Source organism: Macrobrachium nipponense, chromosome 13 (genome assembly GCF_015104395.2).
Source record: "Macrobrachium nipponense isolate FS-2020 chromosome 13, ASM1510439v2, whole genome shotgun sequence".
Classification (NCBI taxonomy): domain Eukaryota; kingdom Metazoa; phylum Arthropoda; class Malacostraca; order Decapoda; family Palaemonidae; genus Macrobrachium; species Macrobrachium nipponense.
In genome coordinates, this window is record NC_087206.1 from 44,516,236 (window position 1) to 44,535,773 (window position 19,538).

General features: G+C 38.7%; 2 protein-coding genes across 2 annotated transcripts in view; one reads left to right on the top strand and one right to left on the bottom strand.

Annotated features, from left to right (window-relative positions):
* Nucleotides 1-19,538, top strand: part of LOC135225306 (nardilysin-like) — an 89,742-nt gene that overhangs the window by 39,515 nt on the left and 30,689 nt on the right. The window lies entirely within an intron of this gene.
* Nucleotides 2,066-12,750, bottom strand: LOC135225536 (nardilysin-like). Its single transcript, XM_064264809.1, has 7 exons — nucleotides 12,577-12,750; nucleotides 11,773-11,941; nucleotides 9,809-10,068; nucleotides 6,243-6,475; nucleotides 5,609-5,729; nucleotides 2,625-2,843; nucleotides 2,066-2,134 (listed from the first exon to the last, which is right to left on the bottom strand). The coding sequence occupies exons 1-7, from the start codon at nucleotides 12,733-12,735 to the stop codon at nucleotides 2,066-2,068; spliced, it is 1,230 nt and encodes a 409-aa protein (XP_064120879.1). The 5' UTR covers nucleotides 12,736-12,750.

The following is a 19,538-nucleotide window of genomic DNA, read 5'->3' on the forward strand; positions in this document are numbered from 1 at the left end:
CATATTCTGGAAGTCACAGAAAGTGCTTTATATTACAGTAAGCACATATCCTACCCTTATATAATAATAATAAAAAGGATTAGTCTTTCCAGACCTTTGAGTTTTATAACGACCTCCTTCTTGGGTTAGTCTACCCTTATACTTGGGTTGGTCTACCCTTATAAAAAATGTATGGTCATAATGGGGTGACCTAAAAAATTGAGAAAAACTCACTGGACAGCGAATTCCAGAGAGAAAATCAAGGAAAGTGGGCAAGGCAATATTAAACCATCCACCAAACAGGATCAAAGACTAACCATGGGACTGTAAACAGCTCCATGACACCAGGCATATGCAAATGAGCTCACTTCATAAATTAAAAAAATAGAAGGACAATATATCAAAAAGTTGTGGTTTTGTCCTGACTATATATCAGTTTAGTGTAAGTCGAGTTGTGGTGTTGTTCAGAGTCTTAAGCTGGAGTTTATACTGGGACTGAGGAACGTGAACAGGTGGGTAGATTGTACATCTGTGGCATATGGGGAAGATTAGGCTAAGAAAATATTCAAATTGTCAAATGTTCAGATAGAAAGACACACACAAAGAATTCACCAAAGTTTTAAGGACGTGTAGGCCAAGTATAAAGACCGTTGAAAGATGAATCAAACATAAGCCTGTGCTATCCAGTCCCATATCAACCTGTGTCAAAAACATAAAGAAACCTTAGCAGAATGAAATTATAAGCTTGGATGTTCTCTCCTGTATAATAGAAGTGCTGGCGTTCTGCAACACCTCTTCTTCAAGGAGTAGCTCAACACTGAATTCGTGAAGCACTGCACCATACACAACTGGATAAGTGTTACCAATACATGTTCAGAACTCTGCCAAATTGCAGCACCACTACCAACAAATCCTCTACCAGAGGAATGAAGATGTCAAGAACTAAGACCAGATTTATGCTAGCAGACAATTCTGCAAAACATACAAGACCTATATCAAGACAAAGGCTGCACCCATTCCAGGGGGCATACCTAAATGAGTATGGATAGATACATTTCTCAGGAATGGATTTATGGCAGGAACAGGGCTGAGCTGATGTCAACAGCTGCTATTTCAGCCACAACAAGATCTACTCCAACATGCTTCTCCTTCTTGCTTTAATGACCACAGCCTCAACTGGTGCCATGACATCCTGCAGAGGAGCTGTGTATGACTGAATTCAGGATGATTGCAGCAGCCACATCAAAACCCACAAATACAGACTTGGATACATCTGAGTATTAGAGGTACACCAGGAATGAAGATAAGCTGATGCCAGGAGCAATATCCAAGGTATGCAAATGAGTATATAGCCATATTTCAAGATCCAGGTCAAAGCAGCCCAAGAAGCCACTTCCCAAACCATGCAATCAGACAGTCCAATGGGCCAAGATGAGAGTAAAAATATCAATCTACAGTGAAATCACAGTGACTCCTGTGGTCAATGGAGTTTAACAACATTTTGGCCAGGTCATAAATAATTGCCTATGAAAACCAGATGCAATGGCATTGGATCAAGACTAAGAGCTTAAACCAAAGTGAAGCCAAAGCTAAGCCCATGCTAATATCACTCTCATATCCAACCTACATTATCAGTACCAAGAGTGCCACGATCAATGATGTCACAATGATGCTACATCAGTTTCCATATCTAGGCCTAGCAGAGCTTTATCCATGTTTCACCATTAATCAGTGGTAACTGCTTTTAAAACTGAACCTTATTTCAATCATTCTGTGATACCAGTTTTGTTACCCAGAGCAGGGTTTGCTTCAGAATTCCTCAAATGCCAGAAACAAGAACCAGATCATTGATCATAATCTCCCATCCAAAGCCACTGAAGTAATCAGTCTTCTAGCTGCTCCTTTGAACGAACCAAAGAACAACCTTGGTACTCAGGAAATCTCTTATGCAAAGCAAGAATTATTACAGCATACAATTACAGTAACAATAAGTAGAAAGCAATGACCATTAGATTCAAGTGGGCCAGAAATAGACCCATTCATATTCAGTCTTGCCCAAACTCTTCTTTGGACTAAGAGGAACCCTCTATGGGAGAAAATCTAAGGCACTTTGAAGTCTAATAAAGAGACAATCCTTTTGACTTGGCAAATCCGTCTTACAAAAAAATTAATAAAAGACATCAAACTACAATGAATTACATTAATTATGTTGACAAGAACAATGCTCTTGCCATGTGGAATACATTAACTCATCCAACCAGCGTAAGACAAAATATTCCTGTTTGATGAAGGCTCATCAGTTATGACTAAAGGTATTGGGTACTGAGAGATTCTTATGAAATTTCTGATCAGCTCATCAATTTGATCTTTTATTTTTGCTATTAATTTTTTGGAGCATCAGTACAATAAAGCTCAACTATTCAACTTTGTACACTATAAAAAGTAACTTTACTGAGAGTGACCAAAGAAGAATATTAAACGCAACAAAATCATTGAGAAATTGCTTAGCCGAAGCAGATATGATTTGAAAACGCAACTTGAGTGACAAAGTTATAAACTATTCAATAACATTGATGATATTAATACACTTGTATTTTCATGCAAATCAATTTTTACTCTACAGTACAAAAAAAGATACAACATACCTCAGCATTATATTCACACAAAAGACATTCGCCTGCCAAATAATCTTCAGGAGGGTAGAGCTGCATATTTTCTGAAAGATTTTCGACATTTTCAACAGCTGTTTGCTCCTCAGCATAGTCAAAATTCAGTTTCTCTGTCTTCTCAATTTCATTGAAAATTCTCTCTACAGGACCTGCCTCACGGATCATTGCTAAGTACTGAAACACAACTTGTAACACCTGCAAGAAAAACAATCAATAAAAATCTGAAGACAAATGATGAGTCATCAAAATATTCCATTTACAAGAAATACTTTTTAAGATGAAATAAAAGAATCATTAAATTGTCAAACTCGGTTAGAGCTTAACCTCTGAAATACAGTACAATAATTTACATCACAGGAAAAGAAATGACCTGTATCACACTGTATAGTAATACCACACTCATCTCCTTTTCCTAAACTACACCTAGTGAATCTATGTTACCCAAAGCTATCAGGCCTAGGACAGATTACACTATGAACTTTTCATACAGGCTTCCACTAATTTAAAATACATGAAATGCACTGGACTGTGAATATTATTTATTTTTGTTGCTTTGTACATAATAAGAATTTATTATTGTAGCTCTATGTCAAAATCTTCACATATGTAAGGGTAGGCTAGCATAAGCTAAGCATAGGACTATTCTTTTATCTGCACTGTGCCCCTTTCCACCACGCCTTTGGATCTACAACTGTGGTCAAGAGAGATTACTGTGCATCTACCTTTATCAGAAAGATGTTGCCTACAATTTTCTTATGAAAATATTTTCAGATTTTCAAAAAGCTTTGAAAATCTGAAATATCTTTCATGTTATACAAACACAAAACAATACTACTACCAAGACAGATGGGTGGTGATCAAGCTAACTAATCACTGACTACTTCAAATTACTGGCGCTACTGAGAATGTGACAAAGAATTAGTTGTGTAAATAGTGGAAATACACTGATGCCTCCAAGACTGTAGCAACCCATAAATTAATCTTAAATTGAACAGATCTTAGTGACTGAAGGAGCCAATTTGAGTAGGTTTAGGAGCAGGAGTATATCTCACTATCTTCTTTTGAGGAGTCTGTAGAGTCTTCCTTCCAACAATAGGCCGACTGAAACAAGCTTACTAACAGCCTGTTGTACTAGCATATCGTTAATATTTGTTCACTGTCTACCGAAGGCTGCTTCTAATATGACAAATTTTTAATTAATTTGTATTTTTCATTGCTAACAAATCCCCAGTCTTGACAATATGATAAATCTGGAAACTGGTTAAAACAATCAGATTGTAAAGCAAGGAATCTGTGAGATCTGGCAACTCCTGCATATACAAGGTGGAATGGTCATCGACCAAGCACAGCATCTCGTGACATGTTAGTCTTTCTTTGACCGCCATGCCATGGAGAGTAGACACTTTTTCTCCCCTTCCAAGCTGGTTGCTCTGTGTCCGTGAATCTTTGTGTTTTACAATTGTGTCTGATTTGTCATGGAGTCCTCCGAATCTTCACGGCCTCATCAACGTAAGTGCCCGGGCATTCAGGGTTTTCCATACTTGAGGTTTTTGGCTTCCATGATTACAGATCCCCATTTGCCATGCAGTAGATGCCGAACTATTGTACCATTACTAATCCCTGCCTGGAATGTCGTGCCTGGCCTAAGTCACAGTGGAGGTTGTTTTACATGAAGAGGGAACATCACAGAGTTTCTACTTGTCCTTCTTGGGAGGGTTTTCCTTCTCTTCGTTTAGACGATTTGGCTTCCCCACTTCAGGAAATGCTACCCCTGCTGCAATTATACCTCTGCCTCCTTCCGTTTCTTCCATCAATTTGTCGTAGGAAGTATCGGGAGTTGCACAAGATGATGTTATGTTTAGTGTAACCCCCTCTCCCTCGGGTTCTAATGCCCTTCCCGAGAGGGAGGAGGCTACATCTGTTTCTTTAATTTCAGATTCAGAATAAAAAAAGATGGCGGCTGTTTGGATGTCGCTAGGTCTACGGGGTTCCCTCATTGGATACCCTATTGTCTCATTTCTTGGAGGGATATACCACTCCCCCGGCCCCAATGGCAATCCCACCTCCTCCAGGACTACTTTCCATTGGCTCTTGTGTCAACGTCGACACTTCCTGGGCTGCCTCTTATCGCTGCGCCAGTGAGGCCATCAACCAGCGCTGGCTTTAGCAATGTTATGATGTCGCTCCCAGCATCCTCTCAACCTATGACGTCAGATGTAGTGGCATCTCTTCCTCCCATCGTTGTGACGTTATCCCATTCTGATAGGACGTCATCACCTCTCGCTGAGCCATTTGACAGCAACAATTGGGAATCCAAAATATTACCATTTCGGAGTGACAACAAAGAATCCATATCCACAGAATGGCTTATCTAGGCTAGAGTTGCATCTCAGATTGGTCAAATATGAGATAGCCTTAGAGCCAGAATTAATCAATCTGTAAAAGCTGACGACCATAAATCTAACCAAGATGCCATCTGGAAGACTGATGAGGCAGTCTAATGCAGCAGCTTTTTGACATGTAAGAGAAGACATTCCATTCTAACCTGATTCAATGTCAGTCCTGGTCTCAATCGAACAACATCTGGGTTAAACTGTCTATTAATAATGTAAATTGTAAACAGCTGTATGATCCATAATTATATTATAACTGATGCTGTTCTAAACTTATCAACACAAGATGTAAACATTTTGATTAATGTTTACCCTTTCAATGAATAAACACAGAACTCTTCTCATCTTCCCTATCTGCAAGTAAAGCAAGCCAATTTAAGGTTCTTTTGCTACAAATTGAGGAGATGAATCCATTATCATCTTCCATGGCAGATGTACAATTGTGCTCTTTTAACCGTAACAATTTCCTCATCATTAAAGAACAATGATACAAACTTAATTTCAAGCTCACAAATGAGGAAAATTTTGATCAATGATTCAACCCGAATTCTTCTTACCCATACTTACTTTATCTACATTCTTAAATCCTTCATCAGTTAGCTCAACAGATACACTCATTAGAGCATATGTACTGTTGTGCTCAAAGCCAGATTCATCATTACCTGAATACAAACCAACCGCCCAGACTCTGAAAAGGACAGCGAACAATAATCATTAGTACTATTAAACTACTTTATAACACTGGTGTTGTATTTACATACAATTGGTGAGCTATGTACCATATATACATATCAAATGGCTTAATATGAAACAATTACAATAATAACTGAGATGATTAAATAAAATCACTCACTGTACAGAATCTAAAGGTCTCAGTGAACTGACATCAGTTCACAAACACACAAAAGGCTAGACAGCTAGCCAAAGGAAACTAAGGATACTCTTGATACCTACACAAATCCACTTATTGGCTGCTGCTTTTGTTTTGCTGGTTAAAAGATGGATATGTGAGGGTTTTGCTCTGGATTCCAAAGCTAGACTATTTTATGATGAGCTGGTAGTGAAACATATCAATTTATAAAACACTTGATAATCAAAACTCTGAGTGCCACATTTTTTTAAGTAAACAAAAACACAATACGAACATGGACATTGTACCAAATATGGTATTTCAAACAGTTGTCAAAAAGAACAGACTTACTTCTTCTTTAGGTAAGAGAGAATTGATCCTCGCCCTTCATGGCCAATTAAGTGTGAGATATAATGTAGAGGTTTAGTATGGTAATAATTAAGTAGTGACGGCAGCGCCCAATTAATCTCCACTGAGTGGTAGTCCTTCATTGGTACCACACGATACAGACGATGAAGCTTCTCAGTTGGGAAGGGAAAGTCGTATTGGGTGTAAGTTGGCCTTGGTATTCCACTGTTCGGTACCTAAGTATTAAAAAATAGTTACTATCAATATTCAAACTACTATCTGATAATCTAACTATCATCCATATCTCCAACAGCTGGAAAATGCTTCTATATAAAGTGGATGTAGTATGGGAACTTGAAAGTATGCATTTCAATACTATCTAAAAAAATTAATAGTTACAACACTGATTTAATGAAAGACTATCATTCCTTAAAACAATAAAAATCTAAACAAACTTTTTTTTTTTTTTTTTTTTTTTTTTTCTACAAACACATTACTTTATGACCACCTTCAGGTGGAGCCAGTCCATTTCTGGCAACCTAGGAAAAATAATAATTCAGCCAGGTATCTGTTGGCTACATCTGGGATATCAAGTCCTATCTGCAGAAATTGGTTATAACAAGTAATATCTGACTAGTTTGTAGGCACTTTAGGGTGAGCAGTAGGGTATAAAACCTTGTAAAGAATTGTTTGTACAAAAAATATAATTTTTTTTCTAAACCTGTTTTTAATAAACTCGTCTTGTCAATAATAACCAACTACCTTAGTAATTATTTCAGTGGGATGAGACTTGCTGCTATTTGGATATTAACAGGGACATGGAACCAGCAAACTACTAAATGACTGGGTCTGAGAATCCAGGAGTTGTAGGGACTCACAAGAGGTCATTGAAAGGGGCTTGTACCTTGGTTACCCTACCAAAGGCCCTAAATAGTGAACACTAAAATTCTTCATCTGCAGCACAAAACTGAGTATCCCAGGTGATGTCACTATGTGACAAGTGACCAAGTTTGAGAGGAAGAGGAGTCACAGTCAGGAGCATCCTCTCCTTTGGAAAGTAAAAAACTGACCCACAGCTACAAGAGGGCCAGTAAAGAATAAGACAAAGGCATTATGAGCCATGCCCAACGGTCAAAATGATAAAAATATACTCAAGGACCTACATATAGCAAAAATCACAACAGAATAATTTCCATATTTCTTTTAAAGGCCAGACATGTATATTTAGTACTAATTCCATGAACATGACCTTTGAGTTGGATACAAGCTTACAAGTGTTATAGGCTTTCAAGATGACCTGACATAACCAAAACAAAATATCATTTTTAGACAGATCTGCTGTACTCATGCTGATGGATAAAAACAGTCAATTCTCTTCTTTCATCCTGTTTTGGGCTTCCAAGGATAAATCTTGATGGTTCTTACATGACAACCAAAAAGTGATAATCCAACTGTTCATAAGTAGAAAAGGTAAGTATGGAATAACACTAGAGGTACCATATGAGGCTGACAGGAAGTTGCTTGCGTCTCTGTCCTAAAACTAGTCATAGACCAAAGACCAATACTTCTATGGCTTCTTGTGTGAGAAAACTTGCTAGATAAAACATGTAACTCACTCACTTACCTAGATGAAAAAAACCATCAAATACAAGAGAGCTGAAGAGTCTTAGGTGTGGCTTCTATTTGAAAAAAAATGGTATGTGGCTAAACTCACTATAAGAGCACAGGTCAATGGCCCCTACTCTTGAATAGGGGTAACTCATGACAGTCGTAGCCTGATAGCAAAACTGCCTCTATTGATGATTTTATGCTGGAGAGCCTCCAAGCATGGAGTGAGGAGGCTGCAATTTTGATGGTTATTTCCAAAAGTGAGGCTGGTGGAAGAGCTTATTTCAGAGAGGAAGGACTCGTGGGAGGTCCACCAGAAGCTAAAGAGGGTCAGGGATCTGGCTTGCCGAGGCTATAACAGTCCTGTCAACATGCTGTGCTGCCTCAAGTTTGTCCAACACTGACCTTATTAAGAAGGGATGAAATGCACACCTCCAGACTGTCCAAGAGAAGCATGAAGCAACAACTCCCCACATTCTTTTTTCTGGTAGGACTCAGCAGTAGTTTGGAAGTTCATGACTAAAGCTGGTGGTAAACAGCCTAATAACAGAGTTCCAGCTCCTTCCAAAGCATACTAATCTACAAATACAGAGATCTCCTGGCCTGAAATACCTGATCCTATCTTCTGTAGGTGTCAGATACCAAACTACCCTTTCCTGAGATTTATCTGAGGATTTGAGTATTGTTTATTCTCTGCCCTTAACAGAATATACTCCACTGAATGATACTTTCCAGATTTCCACACCACCTTTGGTCCTCCTATTGAAATTTTCCAATAGTAGACCTACCACTTTATCAGACAGGTGGCTATTGAACACCTGCAGGAGTGCCCTCAGTTTAATGAAATTAACCTGCAGCCCCTCTACCTGTGGCAACCATCAGCCTTTAGTTACCAAATCTGCAAACAGGCCCCAACTTTCACTTCAGGCATCCATCAAGAAAGATAAATTCCAATTCATAAGTCTGTTGCCTAGCTCTGAAGCTTGGTCTGCTAAGACAAGTGTTCAGTTGATCTGTGGAGTACTACTTCAGATTCAGTTCCAGCTACAGCACACGAAGGCTGACACTGGGCGATTAGGAGCTGGTGCTGAAAGGAGAGGAATTGGCGCCAAGCACTCGAGAACTATGACTGGGCGCTCGTAAGACAACTGACACTTGGAAGACGGGTGCTTGGCAGCCAAGTACTGGTGCTCTACTGCAGGGCAGTCCAGAGAAAAACATTCTGGACTGTCCCAGGTACTGCAAGAAGGTTGTGGGCTATGAGAAGATTATCTGAACCTTTTACAATGCAGCAAAGAGCGGTCCGCATCCACTGCATGCCTTTTCAACGGCTGAGACTTGTCCGCAAAATGCCACTGGTGCCTCTTGTCCAGACTGGAAGTCTCAGAACCAGAGGACAGTCAACGTACTTTTATAGTGATGCTGTCTGTCGCAACCTGGGAAGCAACAACAGGTTCGACCGAGGGGGCGACTGCCTATGGGCAGACCCCACCGACCTCCTTACGACTTCCAGTATGCCTTCTCCTATGTTTAGGGGAGTATGACAGGGACCTTTGTCTAGGAAAGTTGGTGGGAAGGGCAATAACCTCCTCCACTAACACTTTATTGGCACTCCTATTGTTCACTTTGTCTATTGGAACCTTATTGGATGCCCTAATTGGGCCACAGTGGTCACTATTAGACCAAATTTCTGGTCAAACTTTGATTCAACCGTAAAAGTGAACGCAATGCCAAAGGAAGCTAACTTCTTACAACTGATGTACATAGTACAGTTGTAAGCCATCAGAAACAAATTGGAGCTCTTTGCCAAGTTGTTACTCTCTTTCCCGAAAGTCGGCGGAGCTAGTCACCTACACAAAACAAAATAAGCGCTACTGCGAATGTCAGAATTTAAGATACCATGAGAGTTCAAACTATAGCTATGTAATTACTTGGTAAATTACTTACATAAAAATTCTTACCTCTGAAAAAATCTTGCAGACAAATTCTTGTAACATATCCAATGAATGACGAGACTGTATGGCTAGAGTCATGTTCTGAGCACTGTAAAAGCGCATTCTCAAATCATGAAGTTTCTTGTGTAATTCCTCATCTGGTATTTCAACATTGAGAGTTGTTTCATTACCCCAAGTGAATTTCCCCATGGGATGACCCTCAGAGGCCAAACTGGCAAAAAGCTGCTGCACTCGACTAGCATCTTCAGGTAAAGCCATCTGAAATTCTAAGTGAAGGAAAATTATTTTAAAATTTACTTTCTAACCACTTTTACTGTATAAATATAATTTTTTACATTCATTTCCAGTGGTATGTAAGTAAAACAAGAAGGAATTTATTATTGTCCCAAGAAAACTCTAAAGGCCTGGACTAATGAGGATGGGGTATGTGCGCCCAGTTTTTGCAAGGGTTTAAAGCAGGATAACCTATGGCCTATTACCATATAAAACCTTTTAAGAATAACCTCTGAAAAATTCAAATAAATAAATTTATTTTATTATTAATGATAAAATTAATATTCCAAACATTACAAAGTACAATTCCATTAAAAAGCGCACAAAAAAAATACCTTATTTACAGATTTTGACTACTGCTTAGGCTTAATCAAGTTCACTTATAATAGTTTGGAAGGCTTCTTAGTGTACCGTAGGTATATAATACAGCATCATTTAATGTTTTTATGGGAGTTGTCACCGCAGATTTGTAAAACAACCTTTTCCAGGAGACTTTCACGGTGCATTTTTCCATGGTCAGCAATCTCTCAACTACAGCTTTTGCTGACATTTCAGCTCTAGTCATAACAAGTTTAGTTTTCAGTCACATATTAGACCTCGTATGATGTACAAGTCAGAAACTAAGGCATCTAATAGAGCTGCAGGTCCTGTCTGTCGATTCTTTATTTAGCCTTTTGTTTTTATGCGTACCTAAATTTGAAACAAACTGCAAAAGTAAAGTATACCCACCTATTTTTTATTTAAACAAATTTTTAAAAAATTAATTTCTTTACATATCTGAATATGGGGTCAAGATTTTAAATTAGAATCTATATATCTGTAAACTATGAATATCACTGCATTCCAGCCTTAATGATTCAAATAAGGTGCTTTTCAAATAATCCCTCTTCAATATTACTGTCCACTAACTTTACTTAGCATGTCATACTTCCCTGATTTTGACATTTACAGTATGTTACTGATTTACTTGATATTTGAAAAGCAATATAGATTCACTGAGTCCGTTTCAATTAATCATCCGCACAAATGAATTGAAACAATGACATTCCTCATGTTAAAGAATCTTCCACTAGGGTTTCTTCATTTCACACATGGAATTCTTTAAATCATCAGTTACTCCAGTTCTAAAGGAGAGGAAGCATATAATCTACCTACAGTCTCCTTGTTCTAAGTATCATATGCTAAAATTCATGATGTTCACACTAATTAGTTGCCAAATAAAAATGTTGCAACCAGGGAAGGATAGGATGCTTTCAAGAAACTTTAGCACCAAAGGAAGTACCCTAATATGGGTGATATTCATCTCTAGAAAGACAGTATGTATATGTTATAATTCCATATGGATATATTTTAAAAGTGATTGTTTTGTATATAAAACCATTGGCAAACTTTGAGGTTCTTCTTCCATCTGAGTGCGAATACGTAATTAATATAACGGTGAAGCTTCAAGTGCAATGTTTGCTTATGTTTTCCTTTAATTTTCTGTCATACAAGTAAAATATTTTTCAATAACTGTTGCTTGGGCAAAAATAATTTTCATATAATAATCAAAAGACATTTTTAGCTGGGATGCTATTCCTCTAAAACTATTAAAACATGATTTTACCAAAATACAAATAAATATGGAGTCTTCAAGAAAAACTTAGAAGCTAACCAACTTGCTACTTATCTAAGTGAAATAAAGATATGCTTATTACCACTATGAACTGCATTCCTTTCTCTAGTCATTGCCTCCTTTTTCATAAGTGGGTTAATGAAGAACTGAGCAAATCTGTCCAAGCCTCCATAAAAGTGGTTTTCTTCCACTTCAAAATAAAACGTAGTGTGTTCCATTTCAGTATGTGCATTATCATGTCCTCCATGTTTCTGTAATATAAATTACACATATGAACAAAGTTCCATGGTTCTATTATATAAATTACACATAAGAATGAAGTAAAATGCAGTATATAAAAGATGCGATAGAGAAGTAATCAATCCAACTACAAAATAAATTTAATATTAAATAAAAGCCTAATGCCTCAAAGAAATTTCACTTACTAATATGGAGATAATTTCCCTAAAATACAAAAAAGTACAATCATGAAATTTCACTTACTAATATGGAGATAATTTCCCTAAAATACAAAAAAGTACAATCATCATTTCTAAACCCATAATTCTGATAAGAAAAACCAAACATTATGCAAGTACCAATATGAATAACCATTTGTTTTTGTTTGTGCAACACAGGATATAAGAATGGAGAGGTCATCCAATTTACACTATCAGCTAAAAGATTACTTGAAGAAAAAAAAAAACTAGAAGTGAGAAAATTCTAAGGAAGATAAGAAGTACTGACAATACTGTACAGTATAGGCAGTCCCCGGTTATCAGCGGGGGTTCCGTTACCGGGAGTGTGCCGATAAGCAAAAACTGCCATTGACCAAAACTCGGTGATTTAAGGCACCGATAACCAGTCATCGATGCCATAAACACCTTATGGCACCTCGGTTACTAACCTTTATGTAGTAGTCAAAAGCATTCTCCTTTGGATACTTTTCTGAACCCATAAAGACCATATGTTCAAGAAAATGCATCAGTCCTTGGATTTCCATTGGATCCTCAAAACTTCCAACACCCACAGTCAGAGATGCAGCAGCCTGTGAAAATAAATACATATTTTACTGTAGTATACTGTATACATAGTTTTCTGTTCTCTTATTAAGTTTTCTACTATCTAAAGCTTGTTATTTCTGTTCTTATATGCAAGATTGTATTATATATGTAAATACTGTTTTTTTTATAAGTACGTACCTTAACTATCATAACCTTTATTGTATATACTACATATGTAGCAGATATATATGTAGTACTACTGACCTAAGGTAGGTTACCAAGTGGTCTAGCTGCAACTGGCATTGACAATGAGATATAGTTACATAATTAGTTGGCATTGACAATGAGATATAGTTACATAATTAGTTTGCTTCGTGCAAGAGATGTTAGCTATCTTACATAGTCTTGTTGTTGGGAAATGAATTAGAATATTTCATTGATCTATTTATTTTGTCCTCAAAAACTTTAAACTTCTTTCCACCTTGATTTGGGTACTTGGACCGAGACAAACTATTCTAAAAAGTTCAATATTGCCACTGGGACCCAATCAACACTTCACACCCACACTTCATGCCCACTTCACACTCCCTCTGTCTAGTACTTCTTCCCCTTCTCTTTCTCTCTCAACTTTCTTCTCTTCCTCTTTCTCTGTGTAGAACCTTCTTATTTTGGATGTAATCTTCCTAGCATCACCTCTGGGTTCTCGATTTTGACTCTGGGTGTGGCAATTTCTCAAACGACCTTATGTTTGAGTGGTTATTGCCATTTCTTCGGAACACCTCCTGTTGTCCTTTCCTTTTGTCATTGGCAATCTCCTCCTTGGAAAATGTCTCTTTCTTCCATACTCCGATCCTTGAGGGTGTGTCCTTGTAGGAATTGGTTTAAGACTTCGTAGGTCATCCTTTGTAGGCTGGGCAGCGTTGCCTTCACTGGCTAAAATCCATAGGCTTGTCTTATGGAGGGAGGAGCCTCGACCTTCTCCTTCAAACAAAAGAGCATTGAAGTCTCTTCACTAACATCAACCAGAGGGGTCTTGAAATGGCCTATCCGAAATTAATTCTTGGCACTCGGACGTGTCAGCATATGTCAGTAGAGGCATAGTGTCCATTAACTTTTATGTAGTGGGGTGACATAGGTCTAGGAAGATGTAAACAGTGTCTGGGGTTTTCAGATTTTCTGGGACATCTGGGTGATTTCACTGTCCAGTGCATGAAAGGCCCTTCATAGATTCTCGGGGAAACCTGTGTAGGCACATGAATGCCTTGGTTGTTAACACAATGATTCTGTGGCTTCGTTGTTTCAGCTCGAATCATTAATGTGTCTTCTCGTTCTAGTGCTTCGTCCTTATAAGCTAATGCATTCTAATAATAATTTCCTTGATCCTATAACATACAGTACCCGTCATAATACTTTGCATGGTAGGGAATATGGAAGAAGAAAATGAGTACAACAAACTAAAAATATTCAGGAAAAATCAATTATTAAAACAACCATCATAAAATTTAAAATGAATACTAACCAACTCCTGCCCTAGTATTTGATAGGCATGCCACGACGTTTACGGACTTTCTGGAGTGTCCTGGGCATTGAATCTGAAAACCGCTGTAGGAGGGACTCGTCCAGATCGTCCCAAGCGCGTTTCAAACTTTGCGCTGCAAGACGTGTCCACATTCAGTAAATTTCTTTTTATGATTGCTTAATGGTTGAAATGGCTGGGGAATTCCCTGGCTAGTCGTGGATATATTCAATTCCACAATCTCTAAGCCACAAATATTCTGTTTGGCAGTATGATCCCCAGTGCACGAAGCTTGAGAGAGAGAGAGAGAGAGAGAGAGAGAGAGAGAGAGAGAGAGAAACGAAAATTCGGCTGAGTGAAATTGACTAATTGGGAACTTAACTATAGCTACTGGCTCACTCACTCACTGTTGGATGTTGTAACGGTCGAATGTTGAATTTTTTTTCTCGTTCTCTGCAATATTCGTTGCTAACATTATTTTGTGTGGTTGAGTGAGTGTGGTTGTATTAACAATATCTAAACCGTATACTTCCATTGAGAATCGTGTGAGAGTGAGACAACTTTACGAGGAAGGCCTTAAAACTGGTGTAATTTGCCAAAAAAAAACAGGCGTGAAACAACGGACTGTCCAGAACATTTTGAAAACTTATCGTGAATCGGGAGGCCCCCTATTATTAGTAAGAGGGTTTTAAGAGTTCTCGCCAGGAACATTGAGGCAAATCCAACCCTTACAGCATGTTAGCTTAAGGCTGAAAATCCTGATGTTGTTGCTGGTGCTTCTGTCAGGACCGTACAGCGGTGCTTACAGAAGGACCTCCATTACTCAAAGGCGCGCGCCGCAAGCCGCTGATAACAGCCAAACAAAAGAAGGCACGTGTCGCTTTCGCCAATTCTTACAAGACCTGGGATATCAGCAAATGGAGGTAAGTTTTGTGGACAGACGAAGCTTCTTTCTATGTTGCTGACACAAAGGGGAAGCGTGTCTGGCGAAAGCGCACGTCTGATCCTCTTGACTCGAAGTACCTTGCCAAGGCCGTAAAGTTTCTGGCATATGTTATGGTATGGGGTTCCTTCGGCTACGGGGGTAAAGGATCACTTGTGTTTTTACCTAAGAACGAGACAGTAAATAAGATTCATATTTCACAATCCTAAACGAACACTTGGAAGACAGTTTTGAGAGCAGCAGGACTTCGATTTTCCAACAAGACGGCGCTCCAGCTCATACCGCCAAACAGAACACTTTGTGGCTTAGAGATTGTGGAATAGAATATATCCCCGACTGGCCAGGGAATTCCCCAAACATTTCACCCATTGAGAATCTTTGGGCAATCATAAAAACACAGTTACAACATGTGGACACATCTTCCATCGAAAAGTTAACGGCAGCTTTACAACGTGCTTGGGGCGATCTGGACGAGTGGCTCCTGCAGCGGATAGCAGATTCAGTGCCCAAGAGACTCGAGGAAGTCCGGAAACGTCGTGGCATGCCTATCAAATACTAGGACAGGAGTTGGTTAGTATCCTTTACAAATTTTATGATGGTTGTTTTAATAATTGATTTTTCCTGAATATTTTTAGTTTGTTGTACTCATTTTCTTCTTCCATATTCCCTACCACGCAAAGTATTATGACGGGTACTGTATATTATGTATCCTGATATCTACTTTATGGTAGACAATATACTTAATATAGTGGCCCCCACTTTTTTGCATAGATAGGTTCCACAACCTACTGCAGGAATGCAAAATCCACGGAAATTCAAAATACTCTCTGAAAATGCTTATAACTGCCAAGTACCCTATACCCCTAACCTAAAACACTTATAACTGACTATTTTAACAGTTCACTGTGCAATTTAATAGTTATAGTTCAGACAAAAAATATATACCTTAAATTATTATACTAAAACCATTTCATATCATTTAAAACAAAAATACACCCCAAACAAGCACCCCAAAACACCCAGTCAGATTACAGTAACGTTCTACAACTGTTACTCTTTCAGCATATAAGCCCCTAAAATGCTTATAACAATGATTTAATAATTTTCAAATATCAATATTGATGTAAACAGCAAAACATCTATAAAATGTTTAATAAAAATTAAATAAAATCTGTCATAGAGAGTATTGGAGTATTAGTAAAAATTTTTACTGTCACTAGTGTGTACTCTCTCACTGAGAAAAGAGAAAGATTGATTTTTTATGCATGTACATATTCATGTATTTTTTTTTATAAATAAACATAATATTAGTCATTTATTTTTTCTGTTGTCATTTATTTTTTTCTTATTTCCCATGCTATAATTACATGTTTTTGCGTTTCACTAAAAGCTGACTGGAAAATAAAATTAAAATAATTAGCTAACATTTCAGATAGTACAGTGCAGTATGCTTTATCATCCAAAAACACTGCAGTACAGTAATATCATTTCAAAAACATGTTACATTACCCTAGAGAGAGAGAGAGAATGAGCTTATTAAGTTTACGATTTTTTTTTTTATGGTGTTTTTACGTTGCATGGAACCAGTGGTTATTCAGCAACGGGACCAATGGCTTTACGTGACTTCCAAACCACGTCGAGAGTGAACTTCTATCACCAGAAAAGGGATTTTGACGAAGGAAAAATCTATTTCTGGGGAGAGACCTGTGTCGCCCGGTGAAAAGATCCTTCTAACCTCTTTTCTGATATAAATACTTTCTAGATATACCAGAGAAAAAGTTAGCATTGGTATGCAGAGGTTACTACCCTCGCGCGAGCACCCAAAGGGCGTCGTGTATAAAGTTCGGGGCGTGTGAAAGCCACTATTCACAGGTCTCCTGCCATTTAGAATATTCCTTGTCAAAAACCCCTGTAAAGGGTGCGCCGTACCAATGGCCACATCAGCACCATCTTTTTACTACCATCGCCACCGCCCGACGCGAGCGCCGTCACACAGCCTTCTTCACTTTTCTGGATACCTTTCTTGGCTTGGATAGGTACTGGGAAGGGAATGTCATGGGTAGGGTTCACCGGGTGACACAGGTCTCTCCCCAGAAATAGATTTTTCCTTCGTCAAAATCCCTTTTCTGGGTCGACCTGTGTTCGCCGGTGAAAACATACAAGAGAATGCCTTCCAAGCCTCAAGATTTCAAACAAAGTAAACTTAATGGGAGAAATGAAATATTTTTGTTATATCATATAAGTTTACTTAATAGCAAAGATATAAACAATCAGGAAAACTTAATAAATTAAACTTAAAAACTAAGACTTAGGATACAACTTATAATTAATTATGCTTAAATGTAACAGAATTAAATCAAAACATAAGTATCTTATTTGAGATAGATATTAAATAAGATTGAGGATAAGACTGTCCGGAATTAAATACATAAGAACATCCTAACTTGATCTGGGGCGCCCGGTTCTGCCCTACCGAGGAGAGGCATCGTGGCAAGTATTAGTGCGGCAGGTAGAAAGGAGGAGGGGGTGGGGAAGGGATAGATAAATGAAGGACAGGAAGATACAGGAAATGTTATTCAGGGGAGACTAAACTCCATGCGGCTATAGTTGAATATTTTAGAGCTTGAATGTTTTTTAAATAGTGGCGTTTGAAAACTAAAGATTTCCAACCTGTATATTTTTAAGATCTTCAAAATTCGTTTTGAAAATAATTAATTGATGTAGCTACTGCCCGAATGTCATGAGCATGTGGAAATGACTCCGGGTTAGCCTGTTTTATGAAATAAAGTATCTGTTTAGGACATCATTCAGAAACCAAGTGACCTTTTGTGGACGGGTAGTTGGTCTAAGACGTGCACATGCTTTAGGGATGGATGAGAAATATGAATCTGCTAAATTTATATTGAATCTGACTTGAAATATCTTCTTCAAGGCTGATTTGGTTGTCGTAATGGTACTGGCGGCTAAGCCTTTTTCAAAAATTGTTCTAAAGAATGAAATGGCCAAATTTGGGGTCATTTGACAAATATCTGAATGCTTTAAGAATTCAGATAGTTTCTTAACAGCCGAGTCATATTGCCTAAGCGTTGAATCCCTTTTGTCTGATTCTATGAACATGACATTGTCCGGATCAAAACTCGCATCTTCTTGAGCCGCAAACTTCATGAAATCCATAAAGTTAGGGTTTGCAGAATTCTTGAGGAAGCTGACACAATTTGAGTTTGTACTATGTATTTGTGTCAGTTCTGGGCGAGAGATCTGTTTGGGATGGAGTTTCAGCTCTAACAGGAGCAGAAACCAGTTGCTTTTGGGCCAGTTGGGGGCTACTAAGGCTACTTGTCCTTTGAAGGAACGTAGCTTGTGTAACACTTTCATCAGAAGATTCACTGGAGGAAACAGGTAAATCTTCTGCCAGAGATTCCAGTCTATCGTTAACGCGTCTGTGGCATAGGTCAGAGGGCCCAGGTTGGGGGCCACATAGCATGGGAGCTTGTGGTTGGACTTTGTTGCAAATAAGTCTATTTGTAGGCCTGGAACCTGATTGGAAATCCATCGAAACGAATTCATGTCTAGGGACCATTCTGACTCTAGTGGTTTGGTCCTGGATAGAGCGTCCGCTATTACATTCCTGACTCCTGCCAGATAGGTTGCTGACAGGAACCAGTGCATTTTTGCTGCCAAGGTAAATATTGCTATTAGAACATGATTCAGTTTGGGTGATTTGGAACCCCCCGTTTATACAATGGACCACCACTAGGCTGTCCGAGACTATCCTCACATGGTTGTTCTTGGGTGGAGACAAATTTTTTAATGTCAGAAAAACTGCCATAGCTTCCAACACATTTATGTGGAACTGTCTGAGACTGTTCGACCATTCCCTTGAGTTTCTGATGTTGAGAGTATCCTCCCCAACCACTGAGTGACGCGTCTGTATGAATCGTCACCTTTGGAGGAGGAAATTGCATTGGCACTGACCTGGAAAGATTCTTGGGATTTGCCCATGGGAGGAGTCTTTTCGTCAATACAGGGGGGAATTACTGAGACTTTGTCTCTGAGACGGTTGTTGGCTCTCTTTCTCCAAACTCGATTGATGTCTTTCAATTTGGCTTTTAGTAAGACGTCTGTTACTGATGTAAACTGCAGTAATCCGAGGATTCTCTCTTGAGTACGTCGAGATGCCTTCTTGTTCCTGATGAACTGTTTTGTAGCCACGGCTGCCGCTACCGGGTTGCCTATTGTAGCCCCGAAAAGAGCCACTGGCTTCATATACAGGGTTGAAGGCAGGGGAGGCCATCCAGGCTGCTGTGGCAGCGGCCTGTGGGCCTTGTGGCATCTGAAGAAGCACAAACTGCTGTTGCGGCAGTGCTTTCGATGTCGATGGTTTTGACATCTGGGTCAGAGGTACT

Excerpts from the sequence above, each read along its gene's own strand:
- LOC135225536 (XM_064264809.1), bottom strand. The coding sequence starts at position 12,735 with ATGTATTTATTTTCACAGGCTGCTGCATCTCTGACTGTGGGTGTTGGA. Across the intron at positions 11,942-12,576 it reads CTTTTGACTACTACATAAAG|AAACATGGAGGACATGATAA; the intron begins GTTAGTAACCGA and ends TTTATATTACAG. Across the intron at positions 5,730-6,242 it reads CTCTCTTACCTAAAGAAGAA|AGTCTGGGCGGTTGGTTTGT; the intron begins GTAAGTCTGTTC and ends TGTCCTTTTCAG.